Genomic DNA, 27,565 nt, shown 5'->3' with positions numbered 1-27,565 from the left:
TCCATCCCCAAGGTAATGGAAGATAACTCTGGGATGATATTGCCCTTTGATTGTCTAACTCATTTTCATACAGTGCTTTGGGCAGTGAGTGGTTAAAATGCCCAGGTTGAAGTGATGGCCTTGCATAGCTTCAGTCCTTTAGAGGTGACAGGAAGCATTTTGCCTGTGTAATGCCATCAGTGGAAGTAGGCAGGTCATCTACTTTTAAATGGACAAGCATAGGATAGCCTAGTCTCGGGTGTCTACGCCTCAAAAAAGGCAAAATGTGGTCTGGTGATTAGAATACCCCAGTTGTGGTCATGGCTTTGTAAAGGTTTGTGGTAGGTGGGGGCACTCACCATCCACTCACTCGATGTAGTGCTGGTCTCAGGTGACTGCCCTTTCCTCTATGCTTTCCTTCTTTCTTTCCTCTTTCTTCTGTCTGTTGGTGACTATACACTGAGTGACAAGCCAAATTGTTTCCTGTACAGCAGGAAACCATTTACTTACCTCATAACCAAATTATGGCACCTGGTGGTTTAGTGGGTAATTAACCTCCTCGTACACAATGACGTGTTTGTCGTCATTAGGGTCTGGCTGCGACAGTACACATTGATGCTTTTGGCATCATTAAAGCATAAAAACTTTCGTCAGAGGAAAAGTTTTCAGCTGATCGGCGTCATTTTTGGGGGCATCATAGCTTCCCTGCTCCTCGTCAAAAGTAATGAGATGGCAACTTTGGGTCCTGATACCAGCAAGAGAGCAGACAGGTTATTCAGTACCAATTGAGCTGTGGGTGGGGAAGGTACTGCACGTGTCTGTCCCTTTAAATTTCCACTCTTACCTCTGTCCCGGCCGTGCAACATATTTCACTGTACCAGTAGTGCTTGTGTATAGTGTTTGGGCACTGTTGTGATTAGATTTGGTGTTTGCAATAGGAAATTTGGTGTTTGTGAAGCATTCCTGGTCGTTTCCAGCCGTTGGCCCAACGAAGATTGTGCTACTGTTTCTAATCAACTACACTGTCTCTACCCTGCACCAAATGTGACAGTGAATTATGTGAATATAGTGTGCATATCTAGTGTACAAAGAGTAGGTGAAATACATGCAGTAGCTTAGAGGAAGGCAGGAAACTGCCATACAGTCATGACACGGCGTGGGTACACCATAATTTTTTGCATTTTTCTCGAAAACTATGAGGCCTAGGATCACCATTGTGGGCTCAGATGAAAGCCAATGAAATTCTGCACAGGATGATAAAATGAAAACATAACCATGGCGAGAAAAGTTTTTTGCTAGAGTTCACTGAATAAAAAAATCTATTGTCTGTTGGAAATGGGTTTTATTTTTTTGCTTTTTACTCAAACACCATACCTCACATCAAACTGGGACCTCTGGCATTCGAAATGATTTTACAACATGTAGAGACTGATTAGTAAACATTTAACTTATGATGTTGGGAAGTGAGATGTATGCTTCTGAATGTTTATTCACGTGGCCCTAACATAAGTATAGTGTTTTTTTTGTTTTTTTGGTTTTCTTTTTGCTTATTGTGTAGAAGAAACCGACAAATAAGAATATGTGGGTTTTGTGGCAAAATAAATATGGTTGGGTGGTGAAAATAAGCCAAGAATACACATTTTTGGAGCGCGTGGCGGGTGGGGGGGAGGGGAGAAAAGCCGGCACGTTATGTCCCAGAAAACTTATTAACTTATCCACGTGCGAAAGGGTTAAGGCATTCCAATCGGATTGAGCCGGTGCAGCTTTATATCCAAGGGGTGGTTGGGGCTTATTGCTCACATAATGCCACTCAGGGATGAGTGAGGCTGGTCAATCAATCAGTCAATCATTTCCTGTGGCACCCTCGGGGATGCATAGGGCCTCGATGAACTCACACCACCACATCCTATCTTGTGCTAACTCCTCAAGATCTCCCCAACACTCATCTCCAGCTTCCCGTCTCATTGTCCTCACCCACGTCTCTTTTGGCCTTCCTCTACCTCTCCTACCAAGTGCCACCCACCCTGGTGTACCTCGTACTATTCCCTGTCTCCTGTACACATGTCCTAGCCACTTCCATCGTGAGAATCTAACATATTCATCGATCGGCTGCACTCCCGTTATTTCTCTAATTCTACTATTTGGTATCCTTTCCCACCACTTAACTCCTAATATTCTTCTAAGTGCTTTATTTTCAAACACCAAGAATTTATTTTCCATAGTCACTGTGCTGTACCAAGACTCGTGTCCATAAATTAAGATACTCCTAACCATTACCTTATAAAGTTTGATTTTTGTATGCACAGAGAAATTGTTATTATTCCAAATATTTTTAAGCATTCCCATTGCCTGATTAGCCTTCTTTAACCTTTCCTCGAATTCAAAGTTCAAAGAACCATCCTTGGCTAAATAAGTACCTAAATATTTAAACCTATCAACTTGCTTTACAACCATACCTCCAATTACACATTCCTGTGCATTTTCCATATTCATATTGATTATTTCAGTTTTTCCACAATTAATAACCAAACCCACCTTGCGACCTTCACTCACCAAACAGTCCAACACTCTCTGCATCTCTTCTGGCCCATCACAAATCAAAACTATATCATCTGCATAATCTAAATCCAAAAGTTTCCTGTTCTCTCCCCAAAGTATACCTGCACTGGTTTCTGTTCCAACGCGTTTCATAATGTAATCAATGACCAATATAAATAGTAAAGGCGATAGAACACCACCTTGAATTACTCCGGACTTGACTTCAAACGAATCACTCAGACAACCATCAACCATCACTTTACAAAATGTGTCCTCATGCATGTTCATAATGACCCTCACAAACTCCTCTGGTATTCCATAATGTCTCATGATCTTCCCCATAGTCTCTCTCGAAACACTATCAAAAGCCTTTTCAAAATCAACAAAACAAAGACTTAACGGTACTCTCATTTCATTAACTTGCTGCATCAAATGCCTAACTATAAAGATCTGATCATTGCAACCACGTCCCTTTCTAAAACCAGCCTGTTCATCCCTCAGAATACCCTCAACCACCGGCTCCAACCAATTTAACAACACTCTACTGAAAACTTTCAAAGCTATCGGTGACAAAGAGATTCCCCTCCAATTACCACATTCACTCAGGTCTCCCTTCTTCGGAACTTTAACAATTACACCATTCTTCCAAACTGATGGTAGTAACCCCGTCACCCATATCTTATTGAATAGCTTGGTCAAGATCATTATTAATCTATCCCCCTCCACTTTAAACATTTCCGGAAATAAACCATCCTCCCCTGGTGCCTTATTATTCTTTAACTGTTTTACTACTTTCTCCACTTCTGCAAGCCTTAACTCTCCTGTTTCTATATTTAAATCTTCCTGAGCAGACGGTATATCCTCTTCTGGTGGTATTGGTCTATTAAGAACTGTCTGAAAATGCTCTTTCCATCTATTTTTAATATCTCCATCTTTGGTCAATAAATTTCCTTCCCTGTCTCTAACTGGTCACTCGTCTCTGGCTGGTCACTCATCTTAAATGTTAGTACCAGCTAGCTTAGCCCAGGGCTCCTATGCATCTCATAAGGCAATTCGGAATTAGATGATGAAAGAATGAATGAATGATTCTGTCGAGGTGACTGGAGGCTAATTGATCTTGTAATACCACCGAGGGATGTAGACTGAGGAAGAGATGAGGGATGTGGTGGAGAGGTATATGAATGTGGGTGGTGTGAATTTGAGGGATGGCAGCCAGATGGCAGAGGATTAGGTAATATCGAGATGATTTGCTTTTGGCCATCTTCTTGGAATTTAGGCCTGGGTAAAGAATACAGTTAGTCCTCACACACTATGCCTTTTCTTCTCTAAAGTTCACAGCAAATTACAGAAAAGTTTGCTTTTCCACTGCTATATCTGAAGTTGATTTGGCAGTATCCCCAGTATAGAATATCAGTGATATGGAATATGACACTGAGAGGGCTCTCCCTCCGTGCTAAGGGGTCTTTTAATGTTGCATGTGTTAGGGGTGTAGTGCTGTATGGTAATGAGATATGGGCAGTAAAGGAAGAGGATATTCATAGGCTCAGCTATAGCTACAGAAATGACAGTGATTAGATGGATGTGTAGTGTGTCCTTGAATGGCAGGCCTTTGGAGGCGAAGTTTATGATTGAAGAGGATGGGACTGGAGTGTATTGTTGTTGTGATGAGGAGGAACAGATTGAAATAGTTTGTGCTTATGGAGAGAATGGAAAATGATAGTTGGGTGTGGAAAGTGAGAAGTGTCGATGTTGGGAGTAGGGTTGTGAGAGGCAGACCAAAAAAGACGTGGAACGAGGTCGTAGATGTGGCCTCAGTGATAAGGGACTGAATAAGGAGGCTGCCAGAGATCAAGTAGCATGGACAGCCATCATTAGGCAACCAAGGCCAACACATGCAAGCATGTTCCTTTGAAATGATACGAATGATACAAATAACACCCTTGTCATGTAAGATGCCTGGTGCTCTAATGGTTGGAATGCTTCAGTCATAATAGCAACTGTGCATAGATTTGATGCCCATGAGGTGACTGGGGGGTTTCTGATTATGGAATACCACCAAGGGAAGCAGGCTGGTTGTCTACCCTTAAATGTGCTGGACTGAGGTGCTCTAGCCTGAGGCCTGTATATCTCAAAGAGGGATTGACTATTATGTTGCCATTCTCAGTCATAATATGAGTAGTATGTATATCAAGTCTTTGCTCATGCATCATTGGAGGGACCCCAGATGGATACAGGGGCAGCTGGAAGCATAACAACCTTGAGGAAAATAAATAGGTTTCAGCAGGTGTTGGAAAGTATTATAATTAGCTAATTATGGCTTTTGGATTAGTGACCAGTCCATACAAAACTCCAGCCGTACCATGGCCAGCTTCATTATAGGGCATTCTTAAGAGAATACATGGCTCCATTTGAATTAATTGATTTTATGTATGTACAATTTTGCATGGTTTACAATCATTTCACATACTTGATCAGTAAGAATTTGTTTATTTATGTATTTATTTTTTGTTAGGGGGGGCTTTACAATTGTTCTTATGGTTATATGATCACTGTGATGCCTGATTTTTTGTAATACAAGCATTTTTCTTGCCCATGCAGTTGGTGCATTGGAAAATTTTAAATAAAATTGTTATACAGTCAATTTCCAAAAATTTATGCCAGTTGTAAAACATGGGTGTGCTGTATATACTGTATAAATGTAACATATCTCTTAGATCATCTGTCACTGGGGACACATCAGATGGGTACAAGGGCAGCCGGAAGTACGACATCCTCAAAGAGAGTAAGCAGCCAGACATTGAGGCTGGACACACGACTGGTGTTACCTCCCCACCTGTTGTAGCTGACAAGACTAAAGAACTTGGTAAGGATATCCACACCTCTCTTTACATCACAGTGTCTAGATTCTCTTTGGTACATTCAGTCTAAGCTGACAGGGATCCCTGATTCTTTCAGCTTAGTTAATGGGCATATATAGTCAGATTAGAAAATTTATTTGACTAAGTCAGTGGTGGTAGGTGATCGTAACCATCATCCATACACTTCATGTAGCGCCGCCTACTTCTTTCACTTTTGTTTTTTTATTTCTCTCCCTATTTCTCTCATCCTTTCTGTCACTTTTTATTACTCTTCTTTCCACTTCAGGTAGCTCTACATTGAGTGACAAGCCTAATGGTTTTTGATAATCCAGGAAACCAATTACACTGCAAGATGGTAACCATATAGCCACATAATGGGGTGATGTGGAGCTTTCTGTGGTGCCCTGTTAACCAGGTGAAGAGACACAAATGCGGTGTCCATCCAGGAACCAAACCTCCACACTGCTTCCAGCACCTGGCTGTGGTGAGGCACTGTCTTCTACAAGGGAACATTGTTTCACTGCATGGGATAGCCATGCAGGGATGGTTGCTTGCTTGCAGTTGATGAGTCTGCTTGCCCAGACAGACTGGTTTTATTCAACAACAACAGCTATAGTCAGTTTATTTTTGCCTGACAGAACTGGGCCACTCCCACACCTTAAATGATTAATAGTGGTGGCTTGGAATTTAGTAGGCCTTAGTTATAAAGTAGAAATCAGTTACTTAAGTTATTACTGCATATTCCATGTTGTAGCCTGACAACCGTTTTCTCTCAGTTGATTGCCATCAGATTGGAGGATTGATTTGTCAATAATTGGTTTGTTTTCACCTGATGGAACTGGGCCTCTCCCACAACTTGGATACTGTATTAAGTCATGGTTGCATGAAATCCACTGAGCCATAGTTATGAGGTAGGAATGAAGTTCCCTAGTTTTGGCTAATTTTTTGCTCACTTACCCTGATTTATTTAATTTCTTTTGGAGTCACTTAAGATATGTTATCTGCAAATAACATATTTGTCTTTGGTTTTCTTCTATCATTCCTCCTGTATGTAAGGTTCCCTGAAAACATACTGACATCTGACATGGTTAATTTACTGCTGCTATGGGTAGAATACCTACCAGTATTGGATCTCTCATCTGTGGCTGGTCACCACTCAGTGTGTCCAGTTAATGCTATTTACACATATGTTTTTGAGGCTAATCTTAATGGTTGTAATGTTTTATGAGTCGAGCATGATACGTACTGTACAGACTTGTTCTTCAGCACAAATTTTTTGTGGAGAAGAACAGGTAAGATATTACTATATCTGTATATAAGGATTTTGTATATTGCAGGGCTGATCTCTCTAAATCAGATTTTAACCCACTGCGTGCCGGTGCTGTTTGAAAACGGTCTGTCATGATGCCGCGGCCAGTGTCAATGCTGTTTTAAAACGGTCTAAAATAAAAAAACCACTGTGACCGCATTTTTCAAGATTCACGGCTAAAAATTGGCAGGCATGTAAGGTAACTGTTCCTCTGCCATCCCCTTGGCTGTCAAGACAATACACTCACTCGCTCCCCCCCTCATGCTTGCTCTGCCTCACTCTGCCTGTGTGCCTCACCCAGTGCTGTACATAGTGAAGGCATTTTGTAAATATTTTCATGTAAGTGTAAGTTGTAAATATTTTCTTGTATGTGTAAGGAGTATATAGTGAAGTCAAGTTGCAAATACCTTCTTGTAAGTGCCAGGACTGTACGTAATGAAGTCAGGTTGTACCTATCTTCAAGTAAGTGTAAGATAATGCATTCACAGTGAGAAAGACATGCAAATTGTGATAGATGCTGAAGTAATAAGTGATCAGAAAAGTGTACTGAACATTGCTATACCTTTCCAGCATAAACACCTGAGTGTACCTTACATAGAAAATGGCTTTCTCTCACGTACGTGGTGAGCGTGAGAGAGTGGGTATACCCGTATACGAGTATGCAGGACTCAATAAAACCAATTTCCTACCCTCGGTGAGCATTTTAATGGCGAAATTCGTTGTTTCCACATCAAAATCTATCATTTTCGCCAAAAAAAAAAAAAGGTCAAAAAATGGCCGGCACTGGGGTGACCCAGAAGGCTTAAATTAGCCGGCACGCGGCGGGTTAAATCATAGCTATGGTTGGAAATTAATTTTTTTTTTTTCTCCATCCACATTCCAGGACTGATCTCTGGAGAACGTATGCCACTGCTGGTATTTGGGTTGGCCAAGATACATAAGACCAAACTATTGGCAACCTTGAGTGGCCTCAAGTTGGAGGCTGAGATGATTGCTGTACATTCATCCCTCACCTTCAAGTAAGTCACTGGCTATCTGTCTATAGCCAGACACTTTAATCCTGTAAATGGTGGCCGTAAACGGATTGTCTCCATTCATCTTTACTGCACTATCAAGTAATCATCCCTCCAACTTGCACCACCTCTATTTTTATATCTCTCCACCCTATGGCTCCACCTCACTCCTCAGTCTCCTCCTCCCCATCTTCCCCTCCACCTCACTCATATACACTCCTATTCAGTCTCTCCATCATAGTTCTCACTACATGGTCAAGTCATCTCCAGGTACTTCTAATGCCAGCACGTCCACATACTGTACGTATCTACTCCTGTTAATGGTTCTCGTACTTTTCACTTCTTCTTTTTTTTTTTTTTTTTAATAACATTTTCAGTCTGATGGTTTAGTGGGAAAGACACTCCATTTGAATTGAACTCAAGCTGGAGGCTGAGTTGAATGTTTTCCACTTCCCCATTACCCACAAGTTAATAACATCATCACTGTCATTGTCAGCATCACCATCATTCTCGTCATCATTATTCCAATGTCTTTTCCCACTCAAGGTTGGGGTTAGGTACAGTTCAGAGAGAAAAAGAGAGAAAATGAAAACGAAGGGTGGGGGGGAACCTAAGCAACGTAACAGCATTCCCAGTTAAGTAATCCATACTCATTCACTCACCAGTATGTTTCTTGACTCCTGACTCCGCCTGTCTATATCTTCCATATCGAGTTGCCCACAAACAAATTGCCTCCATGTCACCCTGTCCCTTGTCATTCTGATGTCCTCCGCAAGCCCCAATTTCATGTACTTCACTCCATCCATCCATCTCATCCTCGGTCTCCCTATCTCTTCCCCCCCCCCCACCTCACTCACATACAGGCTTACTCATTTTCTCTCACTTTCCATCATCTCCACATGGCCAGACCATCTCGATGTAATTCTCATAATGCTGTTGCATCCGTATCACAATGCTCCTTTACCTCCTTATTTGTCAGCCTGTCTCTACATGTAACTCCATATGCTTCTTTCAGACAACTCTCTTTCACCACTCTCACTCTTGACTTGTGTCCTTCCAACAAGGTCCAAGCATTTCCAACATTCATTTGAGTGTGTATCACAGTACAGTAGATGCTTGATTTAACAAACAAATTCAGCCAACCTCTATTCCGTTTTCTCGAATTTTCCACAAAGTCGAATTCCATAACCAAGTCTCCATATAAAGGAAATTTTTCTGGTATATTGTGAAACTTTCCACCCAATCCCTGATGTCAGTGGTCAGGCCTAGTTTCTGATAGTGTGCTCCCAAACCTAGCAAACTATACTAACTCTCAATGCTACACACAGCAGTCTGAACCCATAATTAATACCCACAGTTAAATGCATTATTGTGTACATGTTAACAGTGGTACATACAGTAATGACTTGGTAATAAAATATACACACATATAGTACTGTAATATAGAAAATGAGGATAATAAAATACAGTAAGGCTTTCCACCAAAAGTAGGGGTTCTGCATCTGTGGTTGAAATATGTCTGACACAGGTAGCCATACTGGCCCTCCCAAACCTGTGTCAGGCCTGAGGATGGTTTAGGCACTGTCAGAGTCACCCTTCATCAGCACTAGAGGTGGTACTGGGGTGATGGAGGGGCAAGGGAGCATAAGGGATGGTGTTGGTGGTGGTGTAGATGTCCCTTAGGCAGAAGTTGAGGACAGAGACACATCAGTTTCAGTTGAGAGGAGGCTGGAGGTGGATGGCATGGAAATGTCTAATGTCTAACTGTCCTTCCTTTCCTAAGGTTTACATGGTAGTGGTGGCTTGAAGAAGTCGTTGATCTTTGTCTGCTTTGGGGCATACATATCCCTCTGGATCTTCCAAATTCTGGTCTTTATTTCCCCCAGGTAAGGGTAAAACACCTGGAGATCCTCATGATTTCTGTCAATGATGATATCCAAAAGTGTCAAACACTATCTCTGGCCTGGGATAGTCTGACTTTGTTAGTAGACTCCTGGACTTCCTCCTCAGCCTGTGTCTCCTCTGTAGTCATTTCTGCCACATTTTCCTCTTCGGACTGGATGTGGTAACTAGGGTTGCCAGCATCCACATCCATCCATTCATGGATGCCTTCCCTGCTTGATGAAAGGCCCCCTTGCACTCCCCTGTAGAGAAGCCCTCAAAATCTGCTGCCGCCTCCTGTTGCTGCTGCTTGTGCTCCCTCTGGCAGAATATTACATTCCACCCATTAATAAGTGTCCTGGTGGCCACAAGGTCCCATGCCTTCCTGATGTTCAGCACAATGTCATGCATGTTATGTTTCTTCCATACCTCATCACTGCACTGCCTTCTAGGGTCCTGTCCTTCCTCTGGCTCCATCTCTACCACCAGAATGTCGTCCAGCATCAGCCTCCTGTAATGCCGCTTGAAGGTGTTGATGATCCCCTGGTCCATGGGCTGCAGGATGGAAGTTGTGTTAGCAGGCAGGAACATGGCTTTGTTCTTCCCATCATGGGTGTCTGCACCTCCTCTGGGGGATGGGCTGGGACCTGGTCCAGCAGCAACAGAGCCCTAACCTCACCTGGCCTCACTTTGTGCTCCCTCATCTGGTACCCCTTGACTGAGGGCACAAAGCAGTATAAAAACCAAGACTTGGTTATCCTGCCTGTGAACCAAGCCTTGGTATTGCTGTCATAGTCTACAGGCAAACTGTTCATGATGGGCCTCATTACCTGTGGTTGCTTCTCATTTCCCACAACCATTGGCCTCAGTCAGTGTGAAGCATCGGCATTTGCACACAACAGCACAGACACCCATGATTTGCTCTGCTTGTTGCCTTTCACACTGGACTGGCTTTTCTCAGCACATTTGGTGTTAGGCAGGGCTTTCCAAAAAGGCCCAATTTCATCAGCATTATAAATTTGCCTGTCCTGAAGGCCTGTCTCCCTTTTAATCTTCTTTAGTTCCTCAAGGAAAGGCCGAGCACTTTCAAAGGCAGCACTGCACTTCTCACCCACAATTTTTTTGTGTATAATGTTGTGTTGCCTACAAAATTGTGTTATCCACCCATCACTAGCCACACAATCCTTGATTCAAAGGTTCTCAGCAAACCTCAGTGCAGTACTCCATATCACAGACCTACCCACAGGCAAGCCCTGGGCTCTTTCTTGCTTTTACCAGCTGTACACCACTTCCTCTAATTTTTCAAACTTCTTTTTTCTCAGAGACTGCCTTTCCAACATTCTAGATTTTTCAGTAACACTAGCACCCACCTCAGGTTGCAGTTTCAGTTTCTTGATTTTGTCCTTGTGTTTGCTTAGGTCATACACTTGGGTTTTCTTTACATCACCATCCCAGGGCTTACTCCTTGCTCTATCTTCTCAGTTGTTCCCAATTTCTGGCCAAGAGAATGCCTCACCTTCCTCGTCATTTCCTGAACCTTAGGCATGGTTCATAAGAGCTTTGGTTCACTAAAAAAAAAAACACACAATTAAGGCCGCAATACGAAGGCAAAGCCGCACATATGCAGAGTTAACAGACTTAGATGTATTGGAAGCCCGAGATAGCAGAATTATTTTTTTCTGTTATATTTGCCCTATTTAACAGAAAATTTCTGTTGAATTGAGCATAATTCCATTAAGGAAATTCCATAATAATGCATTTCTGGGGTTATTAATTATGGGTTCAGACTTGTGTGTATCATTGAAAGTTAGCCTAGTGTGCTAGGTTTGGGTTCACTTCAAGGATGTAGTGGAGAATAGCTCAAAATACCAGAAATTTTTCCTTTATACAGTGAGTTCTCGAAATACAAAAGGGATAGGGACCAAAAAAACTTTTGTAAACCAAAATTTTGCATATCGGAACAATTTTCCCCATTGAAATATACATATAAAGGGGGGGATGCATTCCAGAACCCCATTGGACCCCCCACTTAAACTTTACCCCTCCTGTTTAGAAGTATGCAATACACATATACAGTACAGTACTATACTATTGTACATACATAAAAAAATAAAACATACAACTAATTACTGTAGTATTAGTACACTGTACAGTTAAATATAGACCTGTGCCGTGGCTGGAGATTCATGTCATTGATGTGGTGCTAAATCACATGGTAGGACCCTATTGCTCCTATGGTACTTCCTCGACTGGTGCAGGTGTTTGTGAAGCTGTTGATGGTGCTGGTGCAGGTGGTTGTGATGCAGACAGAACATCAGGAGGCTCCAGGGCTGACGAAGGAGTGGGGTGATGCTGGGAGGAAGTTGAGGGAAGTGGAGCAGGCAGAGCTCGTAGTACAGCAGGTGCAGCAGGCCGAGCCTTAGGAGCAAAAAAATCAGTGACTTTGTGTTGCTTGACTACTAATTTTTTTGTTCGAAGAAGCTCCTCATAATATCTCACTGCATCGTTGACAGCATTGCGCACCTTGTAGCTTCTGTCCATCTCTGGGTCAAGCTGAATGGCCACCTCCATAGCTTGCTCAAATGAGTCCAGAATCTTTTCAAGTGCCGCAATGGTCAGGGTGGGTGGGACTGGAGAGTCAGGCTCCGGAGCATCTGTCCTCCTCTCCTCCAACTCTAGGAGGTCCTTGGTAGAGAGCTCCTGGTTGTGAGACTCCATAAGGTCCATTATGTCCTCTGGCTTCAATTCCTCTCCACCATCTCCTAGCGCGGCCTCATTGGCAAGGGCAGCAATCTCCTTGTCGAGGTCAACAGGATCGTGCACTGCAAAGCCAGTGAAGTCATGCACTGCATCTGGCCACTGTTTCCTCCAAACAGCATTCATAGTAGAAGAGGAGATCTCCCGCCATGCTTCATCTATCATCTGAAAGCCTTTTTTAATATCAAAGGCCTTCCAGAATTCCTGCAGTCCATCGGCTTTGCCTTCCCATCGAGCACGCAACAGCGAAGGCATGGCTTGTCTTGTGTAATATTGTTTGAAGGTGGCAATCACGCCTTGATCACATGGCTGCAACAGCGATGTGGTGTTCGGGGGAAGGAAAACTACCTGGGCGTTATCACCAGTCGACCATGGTTGGTGGATGTGCTGGAGCATTGTCGACTAGCAGCAGGGCCCTGTTCGCTAGGCTGTTAGATTTCGTGTAGTGGGAGATGAAGGGGGAGAAATAGTTATAGATGTAGTCATAAAAGATTGAAGAAGTGAGCCATGCATTTTTGGAGGACTTCCAATAGATGGGCAGAGAAGGCTTTGATGTGTTTTTCAGTGCACGGGAGTTTTCGTAGCTGTAGACCAGCAGTGGTCTAAGCTTAACATCACCCTCTGCATTGCCCCCTAAGGCCAAAGTCAGCCGATCCTTCGCTGCCTTGAATCCCGAAGCAGACTTTTCACGCTTGAAGATGTAGGTTCTGCGAAAAACACAGTCCTATCTTACGTATGTCTAATGAGACCTTGTGCCAGTTCAGAAATCAAACCAAAACATGGGGCATTTATTTTATTTTGTTTCACTGTAAAATTTGCCCATAACATCATTTTTTAGACAATATCTATCTATCTATCTATTGCCAGAAGCCTCAATCCCGTTCGGGGTGGCCACAAACAAATCGCCTCCACGTTGCCCTGTCCCCTGCTATTTCACTGCCCCGCTCCCAACTCACATCCCCCTCTCTCATATACCTCTCCACCCCATCCCTCCATCTCATCCTCGGCCTCCCCCTCTCTCTTCCCCCCTCCACCTCACTCACATACACTCTCTTCGTCAGTCTTTCACCCTCCATCCTCTCCAAATGGCCAAACCACCTCAGTATATTCCTCCTAACGCTTCCTATCACATCCACACCACAACGCTCCATTATATCCTCATTTGTCAGCCTGTCTCTCCATGTGACTCCACAGGCTCCTCTTAATTAACTCATTTCCATTGCTTTCACTCTTGACTTGTGTCCTTCCAGCAACGTCCAGGCTTCACTTCCATACGTTACACTTAGAAGTGGAGGAGGGTGTGATACTCCACAAAGCATGGATTAGGCACAACCCCACATCACACTCCACACATTGGTACCTGGTGTCCTTCCGCTGGGTCCGTGGCCTTGCTGTGCTGGCAGACATGGCACCTGCATTGGGGATTCCTTTTTGTCCCATGTGCATTGATAGATTTAGGGAAGTGGCGTTCGGTGAGGCACAGGGGGTTTTCACCGCTGCATGGATGTTGGCGAGGCCCACGATCAGGTCCGTGGGTGCCGATCAGCTCCTTACACAGCTCTCTGTTGAACCCCTCGAATGTTTCATTGGTTCCTGTTGTGCTGGCATGAAGGAGGTGGTTGTTCAGTGCCCTTATACCCAGAAGCTGGAAAAGAAGTTTTTTGTTCCACATTATTATGGGCCTGGCACAGTCCACACTTGAAATCATGGTGTCAGACCGGTCCACTTGCCGAATGTTGATAATATAATCAGTTACTGGCTCCGGTTTCCAAATGTGAACCCATTTCTCGCCGCAGTAGTCCACAGTCTTGGTGAGGTGCACGAGGAGGCGTTGAACCGTTGATAACAGGATCACATATTGGTTTTGGTGCCAGATGATGGCAAGGATATTGTTGGCATGATAAAACACCACCTCCTTCCATTGCACCTTCTGTCCCACCCATACCATCTTCTGCTGTTTTTTTTCTTTTACCCGTACTGTCATGCAGATACCTGTCTCAGGCTGTTGCAAGTACCGAGCGAGAATTGGGCATGTATGTAGACTGTAGCACCAGTCAGGCAAGGCAGTACTCCCAAGGTGGATGGAAAGCTGGTGACAAGGAGAGCTGGAGCTCCTGTTTCATCAGCCCTCAAGACTAGCTTCTGACCATCCCCCTTTGCCGAACTTTTTCATTGTTTTAATAATACAGAGAGTAGGCCAGCATGCTCTCCAATACAAGTTCCTCTTATTGTCAACACCAAACTAGATGCACATTACACACTACATTTCCCGTTCAAAATCAGCAAAATGGCATCTCAGCAACAAGCCTCAGAGTCCCCAGGGAGGGGGAAGGGACCATAAATGCCCCCACCATCTGCCACTCTCCTGGTGACGACCCAGTGAGATGCCTGGAACCACTGTCTGACTCACTTCTTCATTTCTGCAACATTCGCAGCCTTTCCTCTAACTTTCTCTCTGTTGAGCACCACCTCTCCTCCTCTAAACCTCACCTTCTCATCCTAACTGACACTCAGCTGTCTGAGGCAACTGATAGCAAACCCTTCTTTGTATCCTCTACTTTCTCCATACTCATTTCAAAGCCAAAGGTGGCTGTTGTGCATATGTACACAATGATATAGCTTGTTCTCGTGTTCCTGAACTTGAATCATCCGATTTCTCTGCTCTCTGGCTTTGGCTTTCCTGTCATTCTCTGACTAAATTATATCTGTGCTGTTTACTTATCCCTTAATACATACTGACTATGAAAAATTCTTTGACTGTCTTACGTCTAAGATGGAGCACATTCTATCCATTCATCCTTTCTCTGAAGTCTCCATTCTAGGAGATTTCAGTGTTCACCACCACCTTTGGCTCTCTTCTTCTTTCACTGATCCACCTGGTGAACAAGCCTACATCTTTTCTATCCATAATGACCTAGAGCAACTTGTACAGCACCCTACCTGTATCCCTGACTGCCATGGAGTGAGTTCCAACATACTTGACCTCTTCCTTAACAACTAATCCTTCTGCACATGCTGTTATCTTTTCTCTCCGTTGGGCGCTTCCGATCACAACCTTATCACCTTAACCTGTCCTGTCGCTCCAGTACTGCCTGTGGACCCTCCAAAGAAACGTCAGTTGTGGCACTTTGGAACTGCTGATTGGGAGGCCCTCAGGCAGTACTTCTTTGATTTTCCCTGGAATGATTTTTGCTTCCATGGCCGGGAGCCATCTGAGTGTGCCTTGTGCTTAACGGAGGTTATACTCTTGGGCATGGAAGCATATATTACTTTCTCTTATCCTTTGACTAATGCAAAAAAAACTTGGTTTAATCATGCTTGTTCAAATGCTCTCCACAACAAGGAGAAGGCCTACAAAAGGTACCGGAGCCAACCCACTCCTCTCATCTCATCTCTTTTATGTTTCTGCACGGAATTGTGCTAAGTCTGTTCTTTGCTCTACTAAAATTAATTTCATCCATAAAAAATGCTGTGAGCGCTCCAACTCGAATTCGTCCCACTCCTTCTAGCACCTTGTCAAAAACCTTTCTAACAACTTTACCTCATAATCCTTTGCTTTTCCTTTCCATCCTGATGGCTCTGTAGCTATTTCTTCTACTGATAAAGAAGAACTCTTTGCTCAGAGTTTCTTCTCCACTTCTGCCTTAGATGATTCCAGCACTGTCCCTCCATCACTTCCCTCCTCTGACTTCCTCATGGCTGACATTAAAATTTCTTAAATGATGTATTTTCTGTCATTATTGGCCTCAGTACTAACAAGGCAAATGGGCTCTTGTTTTCCTCAAGAACAGTGCTTCTGTGCTTACATCATGCCTAGGTAAACTCTTTTGCCTTTGTCTATCAACTTATACCTTTCCTTCTTGCTGGAAGTTTGCTCTCATTCAGCCTGTGCCAAAGAAGGGTGACTAATGCCAGCTCTCTAACTATTGCCCAATTGCTTTAACTTCCTGTATTTCAAAAGTGTGTGAGTTTAGTCTTTAAAATAAAGTGTTATAGCATCTTTCCTGTCACAACCTTCTTTCTGATTGTCAGTATGGGTTCCGCCAGGGACAGTCCACTGGCAATCTTCTCTTTCAGACACCTGGTCATCCTCCTTTCGGGACTTTGGTGAAAACTTTGCCATTGCACTTGACATCTCAAAGGCTTTTGATTGAGTATGGCATAAATCTTAAATTTCCTAACTGTCCTCTTTTGGTTTTTATCCTTCTATCTGTGCCTTTATATCTAGCTTGTGGTTGTTCTATAGCTGCTGCTGTAGACAGCCACCACTCTTGTCCTAGAGCTGTCACTAGCAGTGTTCCTCAGGGCTCTGTCCTATCACCCACTCTCTTTCTTTTGTTCATCAGTGACCTTGTAAGCTGTACATCTAACCCTATCCACTCATACGCTGATGACTCCACTCTTCATCATTCCATTCGCTTCCTGTCCATCTCAGCAGTTACTTCAACAAACAAGGGATGATGCTGTTGCACACCTAATGTCTGACTTGGCTCATATCTCTGATTGGGGTAAAAGTAATCTTGTTTTTAATGCATCAAAAACTCAGTTCTTGCATCTATCAACCTGACAGAATCTTCCACAGGAGTACCCTATAATTTTCAACAATATCCAGCTTAATCCTGCATCATCTTTAAACATACTTGGGGTTTCATTCTCTTGGGATTTATCATGGAAAGAACATATTACCTGTCTTGTAAAACCTGCTTCCAAGAGATTAGGTGTGCTTAGGCGACTCCGTGCCTTCTTTACCACTGCACAATTATTGACTTTATACTTAGGTTTTATTCACCCCTGTGTAGAGTACAACTTTCTTCTGCCTCAAGTAAAGCATATGTTTAACCCACCTGCCTCCTCACTGCTCCCCATCACCACTGTTGAGTCCCCCACACCACTTCTTCCTGATGCCTCAACATCAAAGCCCTCAAAATCAAGTGGGAGCACATCAAGCTTACCAGTGTCTTGAACAAGGGATTGAGGAGGTGCGTATGCATGTGATCACTCACTGCTGGGGCTTGCAAAAGTCTCGGTAAAATCGTGATACTCCTTGCAGAGGAACATTCTTTTGTTTCACGAAACTGCCACTCGTGGAAGTGTATTTCATGAAACTAGTGTGTGCACTGTATGTATATATATATATATATATATACACACACACCTGTACATATATATATATGAAGCCTCTGTGGTACAGTGGTAAAGTGTGCGTTTTCATACACTGGAGAGCGAGGGTAAGGGCCTCGCCAGGGTAATAAACTTTGGAAGTGTTCTCCCAGCCATGTACTACTTTGGTGGACACCAGGGGTGCTGTGGTTGAACCAGTGTTGCATACTGTAAAGTATGTTTCCACCCAGTCGGCTTGCACAGGCCGATTACACTTGGTTCACAGACTACACACACGTCCAAAGCCACTACAACACTACAATCACACTTACAAGCTCTTCTCATCATACATACAATCTCTACCAGACATCCTAAGCCATTTGGTAGAGATACTTAGGCTGTATCGTCCCTACTTCGGTCGGGATAGGCCGGTCCTGCAGTGGATATATATAACTATATAACTATATATATATATATATATATATATATATATATATATATATATATATATATATATACATATATATATATATATATATATATATACATATATACCTATCTATCTATTGCCAAACGCCTCAATCCCGTTTGGGGTGGCCACAAACAAATCTCCTCCAAGTCGCCCTATCCCCTGCCATTTCACTGCCCTGCTCCCAACTCACACCCCCCTCTCTCAAATACCTCTCCACCCCATCCCTCCATCTCATCCTCGGCCTCTCCCTCCCTCTTCCCCCCTCCACCTCACTCACATACACTCTCTTCGTCAGTCTTTCACCCTCCATCCTCTCCACATGGCCAAACCACCTCAGTGTGTTCCTCATAACGCTTCCTGTCACATCCACATCCACACCACAACGCTCCTTTATATCCTCATTCGTCAGCCTGTCTCTCCATGTGACTCCACAGGCTCCTCTTAAATAACTCATTTCCACTGCTCTCACTCTTGACTTGTGTCCTTCCAACAACGTCCAAGCTTCACTTCCATACGTTAGAGTTGGTATCACAATACTGTCATGTAGTAACTTTTTCACTTCCATTCTCACTTCCCTGTTTCTTATCACTGCTTTCAAAGAACCAGCAACCTTTCTTCCCTGCTGTATCCTTTCAAGCACTTCACCCTCCAAACCTCCATCCTTACTCATCACACTACCCAAGTACTTAAATGTACTCACATTTTCCAATTCCTCACCATCCAACCTCGCTGTACATTCACTGACTTCACCTCTCTCAAAGACCATCACTTTACTCTTCCCTACATTCACCTTTAGATTCCGTTTCTTACACACACTCCCAAACTCATCCACCAAGCCTTGCAGCTCTCCTTCGTCTTCACTCAACAACACAGTATCATCTGCAAACAACAGTACAGGGAGTTTCCAAACACTATCCTCTCTCACCAGGGCCACTCCAACATCCACTACCCTACCTTGTACTTCTTTTATTACCCCATCCAAGTACAGATTAAACAACCATGGAGACATGACACATCCCTGTTTCAACCCAGCTTTCAAGGAGAAAAATTCACTTAGTTCACCATCCACACGCACTGCAGCCTTCGCACCATCATACATACTCTTCACAGCATTCAACAACATCCCATCTACTCCATATTTTCTTAACACTTTCCACAATCCTTGTCTATCCACCCTGTCATATGCTTTCTCCAAATCCATGAAAGCCGCATACAACTTCTTTCCCTTCTCTAGAAACTTTTCCACTAAAGATCTAAGAATGAATATCTGATCTACACAACCTCTTCCCTTCCTAAAGCCTCCTTTTTCTTCTCCAACTAATTTCTCTGTTCTTTCTCTAACTCTGTCAATAAGTATCCTACCATACACTTTTCCTGTTATACTAAGAAGACAAATGCCCCTATGATTACCACACACTTCTTTTTCCCCTTTTCCTTTGTACAAGGGAATAATTATACCTGACTTCCAATCCTCCGGGACTCTACCTTCCTCGCATGCCAATCTGCACATCATCCACATCCATTCTACTACTATCTCTCCCCCATGCTTCAGCATTTCACCACACACTCCATCAATTCCTGGGGCTTTCCCTGATTTAACTTTCTTCATTGCTTCCACAACTTCTATCCTACTGATTTCTTCCTGACTTCTCACCTCCCTCCTTCTCCCAGCCATTCTCCAGCCACTTATACTCGCATTATTTCCATCCTATATGTTCAACAATTCCTTAAAGTGTTCTCGCCATCTGCTCACTTTTTCTCCCTTCTCCACTAGTAATCTACCATTTTTATCTTTCACTCCCCTGCTAACTTCACTTCCACCCTGTCTTACTCTTTTCACCTCTTTCCAGAACATTTTCTTACAGTCCCTCCACTTTGCACTCAAATTCCTTCCAAATTCCTCATCCACTCTCTTCTTACTCTCTCTTACTAATCTTTTCACCTCTCTCTTTCTTTTGTATATATAACTCTCTCTTCCGCCTCTCAACTTCTTCCACGCCCCTATTTCTCATCCATTCATTGTATGCTTTCTTCTTTTGTGCCACAGCCTGTCTCACCTCTTCAGTCCACCTCGCTGTTCCTTGCACCCCCCTCCGTCTTCTCTTCCTTCCACACACCACATCACATGCTCCACATATTTCTTCTGTAAATATCCTACATACATCTTCCACGTCTCCCATCTGCTCCAGTTCATATTTGCGCAATCATTCCTCCACTTCTCTCTTATACTCTCCCTTTTTCTCATCCTCTTGTAACCATTCCACTCTCCTTGCAACTACTCCTTCCTCTCGTCTTTCCTTCTTCTATTCCTCCGTCGTACTTGAATCCTAATTCTGGCCACCACCAAGTAGTGGTCAGAAAGTCCACTCCCCCAACCTCTATAAGCCCTTGTATCCATTACACATCTTCGCATCCTTTCATCCACACACTCATAATTAATCATTGCCTTCCTTTCATTCAGTTCACCACCCACCCTTCTCATCACTCGCCATGTATACCTGTGGATCATTCTGTGCCTCAAGAGGGTATTGGCTATCACCAACCCTCTCCCAGCACAAATGTCCACTAACGCACTGCCATTCTCATCTATCTCATCAGGCACACCCAACTCACCAACTATTCCATCCACCTTCACATTCCCAACTTTACCATTCATATCACCGATCAAAAACACTCATTCCTTCCAAACTTTTCCATGCACACTTCTACATTTGTCCAGAACTCTTCTCTCACTCTTCTAGCACGATCTTGCGTTGGCGCATACACACACACAATCGCCCACATTTGTATTCCAGCTTTCAACTTTACCCACACAATCCTTGACCCAACTGATCCATACTGTCTTATGCTCTTCTTCCATCTTTTACTCACAACTATACATACTCCTTCCTTTGCCCTCTCATTCTCACCTACTCCTGCACATATACACCATCCATACTCCCATTCTCACACTTTCTCCTCTCCATTTTGTTTCAGTTATTCCACATACATCCTCTTTCGCACCCTCAGGCACCTGGACAATCTCTCTCTCTTTCACCTCATCATTCGCTCCCCTTACATTCCACGTTCCTATATATGTATATATATATATATGTATATATATATATATATATATATATATATATATATATATATATATATATACATATACAGTATTCAGTTTTATGCTGTGTCCCTCTTTTTTTTTTTTTGGTAAGGGCAAAGGCATTGCCCTTGGGTAGAGGACTTTTAGTTTTGGAGTGTGTAGCTTTTTATGACTCATTGCCCTTCCTGATGTCTAGCAGTGACCCTTAGGTGGACTCAAACCTCTGACCCTTTGGTCAGAACCCTCTAACCAACTGAACCATGATATATATTGGTGGGTGACTGCTGTTGGGAGATGGAGCCAGTATTTCAAAGGTTTGAGTGGTTGTGAGACCCTTATTGCAAGGCATTCATTTTTATTGTTCCATTGTGCGTTCGCTTGTTTCTGGATGTTACCCAGTGTTTTTGTTAATTAAAAATAAATGATGATGATGATGATATGTTGATAATTATAATGATGGTGATAGTGGTAATGATATTGAAGATGAGAATGAGGATCTGGATGATAAGTCTATCTATCTGTCTGTTGCCAGATGCCTTAATCCCGGAAGGGTTGACCACAGACAAATCACCTTCACGTCGCCCTGTCCCCTGCCATTTCACTGCTCTGCTCCCAGCTCACACCCCTCCCACTCTCATATACCTCTCCACTCCATCCCTCCATCTCATCCTTGGCCCTTCCCTCCCTCTCCATCCCTCCACCTCACTCACATACATTCTCCTTGTCAGTCTCATGCTGTCCATCCTCTTCACATGGCCAAACCACCTCAGTGTACAGTATTTCTCTTAACGCTTTCTAGTGCATCTACATCCACACCACAGTGCTCCTTCACTTCCTCATTTGTCAGTCTGTCTCTCCATGTAACTCCACGTGCTTCCTCAAATATCTCATTTCCACTGCTTTCTTGACTTGTGTCCTTCTAACAAGGTTCAAACTTCACTTCCATACATTGGAGTTGGTATCACAATACTGTCATGCAGCAATTTCTTTATTCCATGCTTACTTCCCTGTATCTTATCACTGCTTTCCAAGAACGAGTAATGAGGAAGTGAAGGAGACTGACCCTGTCTGGGATACATGGCGTCTGGCAATGAATGAATGAATGAATACCCTTTCAAGCACTTCTCCCTCTAAACTTCCGTCCTAACTCATCGTCATACATAAATGCAGAACATATCTTTGGAGAAATGTAGCTGCAAGCTCAGTTATCAAGTAATTCAGCAGCTCAGTAAGTAGCTGGATTTTTTACTTGGCTTAGTTCCCAGTCTATAGAATATATCTGTGCCATGGCCAACCTCAATATGGGTATTTTATAGGAGGAAGCATGGCATCATTTGATTTGTTTTGATTCCTTCCTTTATTTCACAACCCTATTCCTCCCTTTTCATGACTGTATTTTTTCATAACCCTGTTTCTTCCTTTTCTTGACAACCTCATTCCATTTACATTTTTCCCTGTGAGAGAGTGAGTAATCCAGAGGTTTGTATGTTGAGCAGATGAGTGTGTGTGTGAACCATTTTTCTTGACATGCTGTTGATTAGCTCACCCCCTACTGCCTTCTCCTGTTGTGCTTTCTTGGCCTTCCTTCACGCCATCCGTAGGTGGGGGGGTCATGATTGAGAGGATGATAACTTTTTTTAATGACCCTGTACCTTCCCACCATACTGTCTCCCCCAGATCATGGATGGATCCAGGGGAGTTACCCATGCTGTCCAGACAGCACCCAAGGTTTATGACAGTGAGATTAGCATTCATTGCTTTACATACATAGTTTGGTCATGTGGAGAAGATGGGGGATGATAATTGGGTGCAGAAAATGAGAAGTGTGAATGTTGGGGTTGGGGTTTTGAGAGGCAGACCGAAAAAGACCTGGGACAAGGTCAAAGAATGTGACTTCAGGGATATGGGACTGAACAGAAAGGCTGCCAGAGATTGAGCAGCATAGAGAGTTGCCATTAGGTGACTAAAGTTGACACATGGAAGCATGTTGGAGCCTTTATAAACACAACTAAACTAAATATAATTGCATCTTTATCTTTTTCTGACATGTATGTTTATTTCTCCCATACAGATATAATACAAACCATCCTTGGTTGATAAATGTTATGGTACTCACCTTGGAGGAAGGGGATCCCAAACTCATATTACTTTTGAAGGTGATATGGGCAACACCTTAACTATTTGAATCTGGGGATTCTTTGCATTTCCCCTCTGATGATTGAGTCACTTTGGCATAGAATTTTCAGACTTGAGAAATACACTGAGGTGGTTTGGACATGTGGAGAGAATGGAGAATGAAAGACTGACTAAGAGGGTGTATGTAGGTGAGGTGGAGGGAGGGAGGGCAAGGGGGAGGGGGAGACCAAGGATGGGGTGGAGTGATGGAGTTGAGAGATATATGTGGGAGGGGGGAGTGAGTTGGGGGGAGGGCAGTCAATTAGTGAGTGACAGAGCGACTTGGAGGTGTTTTGTCTGCAGCCACCCTTTGCGGGATTAGGGTGTCGGGCTATATATAAATAGATAGATAGAAGTGTTTAATACAGCTTTAGTAAACACGTTGAGTATGAGAGCCCTCTCTTGTGTGTAATAGTAAGAAGAATAACTAAAATGGATGTTGCCCAGATTCACTGGGTTAATAATATACTCACCTTGGCAGAGAGAAAGTGCGAGGTACCAGGGTGGCATTGAGAGGGTCCCAGCGCACCACCACCTCGGAACTCTCACACACTGGACACATTGGCAACACCATGATTGTTCTGCTGGAGGGCATTGCACCAAACCAGCAGTGAGTTTTTGTTGTTGTTGTGGACTTGACTCAACTAACCTAACCTAAACCCGAGAACCAACAATGAGTTGTGATGGTGGTTGAGGTGGTATTGACTCAACTAACCTTAACTTGACTAAACCTAACCTAACATAACCTAATGTAACATAACCTTGCCTGTTGCAACTTAACCTAACTACTGTAGCATAACCAAACCTAACATAACTGAACCAAATAACCAGAGATGAGTTGTTGTTAATGTTGTTTGCTACCTTGGCTCAGCTGGATGCTCAGCAATGACCACATGCAGGTCAATCTATCTCTGGTCATTTTGTCCTTGCTAACTTAACCTAACCTAAACTAACTTTATGTAAGCTAACTTGACCTAACCAAATCCACCTTATTCTGGCCTAATGGATTTTGGGGTCAGAGTGGCCTGTTACCTGAATGAAAGGAAGGTCCTCTGACCCCTCTGATTATTGAACCATGGCTATCACATCTTCCCTTGGTAAAGTATTTAGGATTTCTTTTTCTTTAATGGATGAACATAAGAAAAACATCCATACACCAAATTAACCCATCACGTCCGGGTGACATGTATACGTGACTAATTGGGGACGTCCGGGTGACACGTATACATGATCTAGTGTTTTGCAGCATTGTTTGAGTATTCCAAAGGTTATTTCCACCACACGCAGCCACTGGTAACCCTCCTGCATGCATCTGAATCATGCTTCAATTATCTGCATACATCCGTAATGGATAGACCTATGCAAAAAGTTTTCCCTGTGTCTGGATCTTTGACTGAGTGCCTGCAGCTGCTGACTTCAGCACCAATCAAGTCCAAAGGCCAGAAAAGAAATGGCCTTAGTGCGATAGGGAGAGAACTCGAGGTGACATTATTGCCAGTTGTGAGCGGAGTAAGTGACTCTTCCTCTGAGGAAAGCGACCACCGTACCGAGTGTCAATATTTATGCATTGCATGAGGAGAGTGGACGTGAGCCCTCCATTGTGCACCCATCGTTTCCCCCTGTACGTTCATCTGTTATTTCCAATGATGGGAATGGTTCAGGGAGTATTGACAATCCTGAAGAGAGGAATATTGGCATGGAAGAGGAGGTATGGAGTGGAGAAAGGGTGGAGGTGGAGGAGGGAGGGAGTGGAGGAAGGGAGGAGGTGGAGGAGGAAGGGAGGGAGGAGGAAATGCTGTGCATCAGGCCTCGTGCCACCGCTTTGTGTATTTACATTGAATAATGGAAACAGAAAGTTTGTTTCACGATGAAATCAATGCCTTATTTTTAATTGAACGTTTTCATGTGTATGTTTGTTATGATGAAAAGGTACAAATCACAGGAAAAATATTGTTATAGTGGAAAATATAGTGGAGTGGAGAAAGGCAGGAGGAAGGAGGAAACACAGTGCCTCACACCGCCATTGTGTCTATTTATGTGAATAATGGAAGCAGAAAGTTTGTTTCATGATGAAATCAGTGCCTTATTTTTTATTGAAAGTTTTCATGAGTGTATATTTATTGTGATGAAAAGTAAAAATCATAGGGAAAAAATTCTATTATAGTGGAAAATATTTTTGATTATGGACAGTATGTGAATAACTATTTTGTTCACAATATTATTTTTTTAGGGTTTATGTAGTAGTAGTAGTAGTAGTAGTGTAGTAGTAGTAGTAGTAGTAGTAGTAGTGGTGGTAGTTTTAGTAGTAGTGGTAGTAGTAGTAATAGTTGTAGTAGTAGTTGTAGTAGTGGTAGTCATAGTAGTAGTAGTATTTGTAGTAGTGGTAGTTGTAGTAGTAACAGTAGTAGTAATATTTGTAGTAGTTGATATAATACCCAGACTTCTAGTGGCACAGCAGTGCTAGAATCAAGCGATGATGCAAGCCAAACGTACATCTCCGCGTGTGTGTGTGTGTGTGTGTGTGTGTGTGTGTGTGTGTGTGTAAGGTGATGGTAGTGAAGCAGTGGTAAGGCAAACAAGCATACATACCTGTACCTGAGGCAGCCTGCCTCAAGGTTGTTGCTGTGGTTACCAGACTCACAGCAGCACTCCCGCCACAATTTTGAGAAACGTACGTGGAAATGGTGTTTGTGGTGGATTGAGGTCTTCTGGAAATGTTATTATTATATATGGCTAATATAAGCCTTAGTTGTGTCACTGCACATGTGCCACGGATATGGACGTGAGCAAAAAAGCAACAAAAATTGCCCCCTTTCCCCACCCACTCTCTCTACTACACTCCCTTTATGGACAATTTGGGGCCACCAGTTTGAAGCCGAAGGATTGGTGAGTATTATGACACAAAGTTTTTTATTTTTGGTTAGATATTATTTGAGATATGAAAGTTTAAAAATAGACGATTTTCTTAGTTATGCCTGGCTGGGAGAAGTGTTGCCGGGAATATATGATGGACGCGATGGGTTAAAGGTGTTCTGTATCTGTAACAGTTGGATCTGCAGTAGGTTGAAGCTTGGAGAGAAGCAAATGTGGGGAAGTGAGTCCCAAAGAGAAACAGTTCTGGGAGTAAACAAATTCTGCATAGTAGTGTGGAAGTCAAGTCGTGAATGCTACTTGTACCAGATGCTCGTGTAGCATTTGGGGTTGTGGAGAGGTGACAATGAATGCAGCTTCATCTGAGCATTTGCCATAAAAGTTCAGGGTATTTGTAAGATAATATAAGGCAACATTCCTTCATACAGTACGTGTAAGGGTTGTAGGTCATTTATAATTGGTGGGTTCTTAATTTTCTTATAGCTTTGTTCTTCATTTTGTCCAATTGTTTTAGTGCAACCTCTCCACATCCACTTCACAAGGGTGAGCAGTATTTGAGTTGAGAGTCTGCATGACTTTTGTAAATTATAGCTAACTGCTTTTCAGTGAAGAAGTTATGGATTCTGTACAGTAATCCAAGTTTCTTTGAGGCAGCTTTAGCAAGTGATCTAGTGTGAAAGGTCCAACTGAGAGTGTTGTTGAGCAGAGCACCAAGAATTTCAATACTCTTAAAGATGGATATGTTGGTTGCACCGGAGGTAATGTAGGAATCAGGCAATATCTGTCTGTTAATAAGTTTGACCTATTAATAAGCACATTGTTACGTCTCTTGAATTCAACAACTTAAGTAATGACAGACAGTATGGATTTTGCCTTTGAAAAATCCACTTGATATACAGTACTCACTTTTATTACTCATAGAATCCATCAGTCAATTCACCAAAATATAAAAACCCATGCAGTAGCCCTTGATATTTCTAAAGTTTTATAGAGAGTATGGCACCATTCCTTGTTATCAGAACTCCCTTGCTATGGCATATCATCTTTTGTTCCACTTATCTCCTTAAACAGTAGTCCCTCATTTATCCAGACGTGTTTATTATCCAGACGCTGGACCTTAGCACTATTAAACCATTATTCGAATTTACTTGCTACTGTCCGGATGTAAAAGTCCCTGAGAACTCTAACGGCCAGCCGACATGTTCAAACATTTGGTATTGTGGCCACTGGGCTTGAGCCGTTAGTGGGAAGTAGGTCGTAACCCACAACAAGAGTTAAAATATCCATCTGCCCCTTTACTGAATGTTTAAGGTCGTTCACTTGTCTGACCACTCCCAACGAACCTCCAGCACCCGAGTAATATGGCTGTAACCCACAAGCAGTGTTAGAACATCTGTAAACATCCACACCCAATGTCCAAAATTGCATGGCCACTGGGCTAAGTCGTTCCTAATTGCCTCTAAGATTGTAACACAGACCACATGCCACAAGTACATGTTTGGTGACAGCAGCCGTCCGTCTGGCTAC

The 27,565-nt window shown here is 43.1% G+C and overlaps 1 protein-coding gene across 1 annotated transcript in view; it reads left to right on the top strand.

Moving 5' to 3' along the window:
* Positions 1 to 27,565, top strand: part of tweek (transmembrane protein KIAA1109 homolog tweek) — an 839,779-nt gene that overhangs the window by 316,385 nt on the left and 495,829 nt on the right. Inside the window, 3 exon segments of the mRNA XM_080283669.1 lie at positions 5,232 to 5,380; positions 7,568 to 7,703; positions 23,649 to 23,777. Coding sequence (XP_080139795.1) covers positions 5,232 to 5,380; positions 7,568 to 7,703; positions 23,649 to 23,777 — 414 coding nt within the window.

This window comes from Coenobita brevimanus, chromosome 98, assembly GCF_032717465.1.
Source record: "Coenobita brevimanus isolate Jiangsu-jjx chromosome 98, ASM3271746v2, whole genome shotgun sequence".
NCBI classification, from domain to species: Eukaryota; Metazoa; Arthropoda; class Malacostraca; order Decapoda; family Coenobitidae; genus Coenobita; species Coenobita brevimanus.
This window is presented reverse-complemented; position numbering and strand designations above follow the sequence as displayed.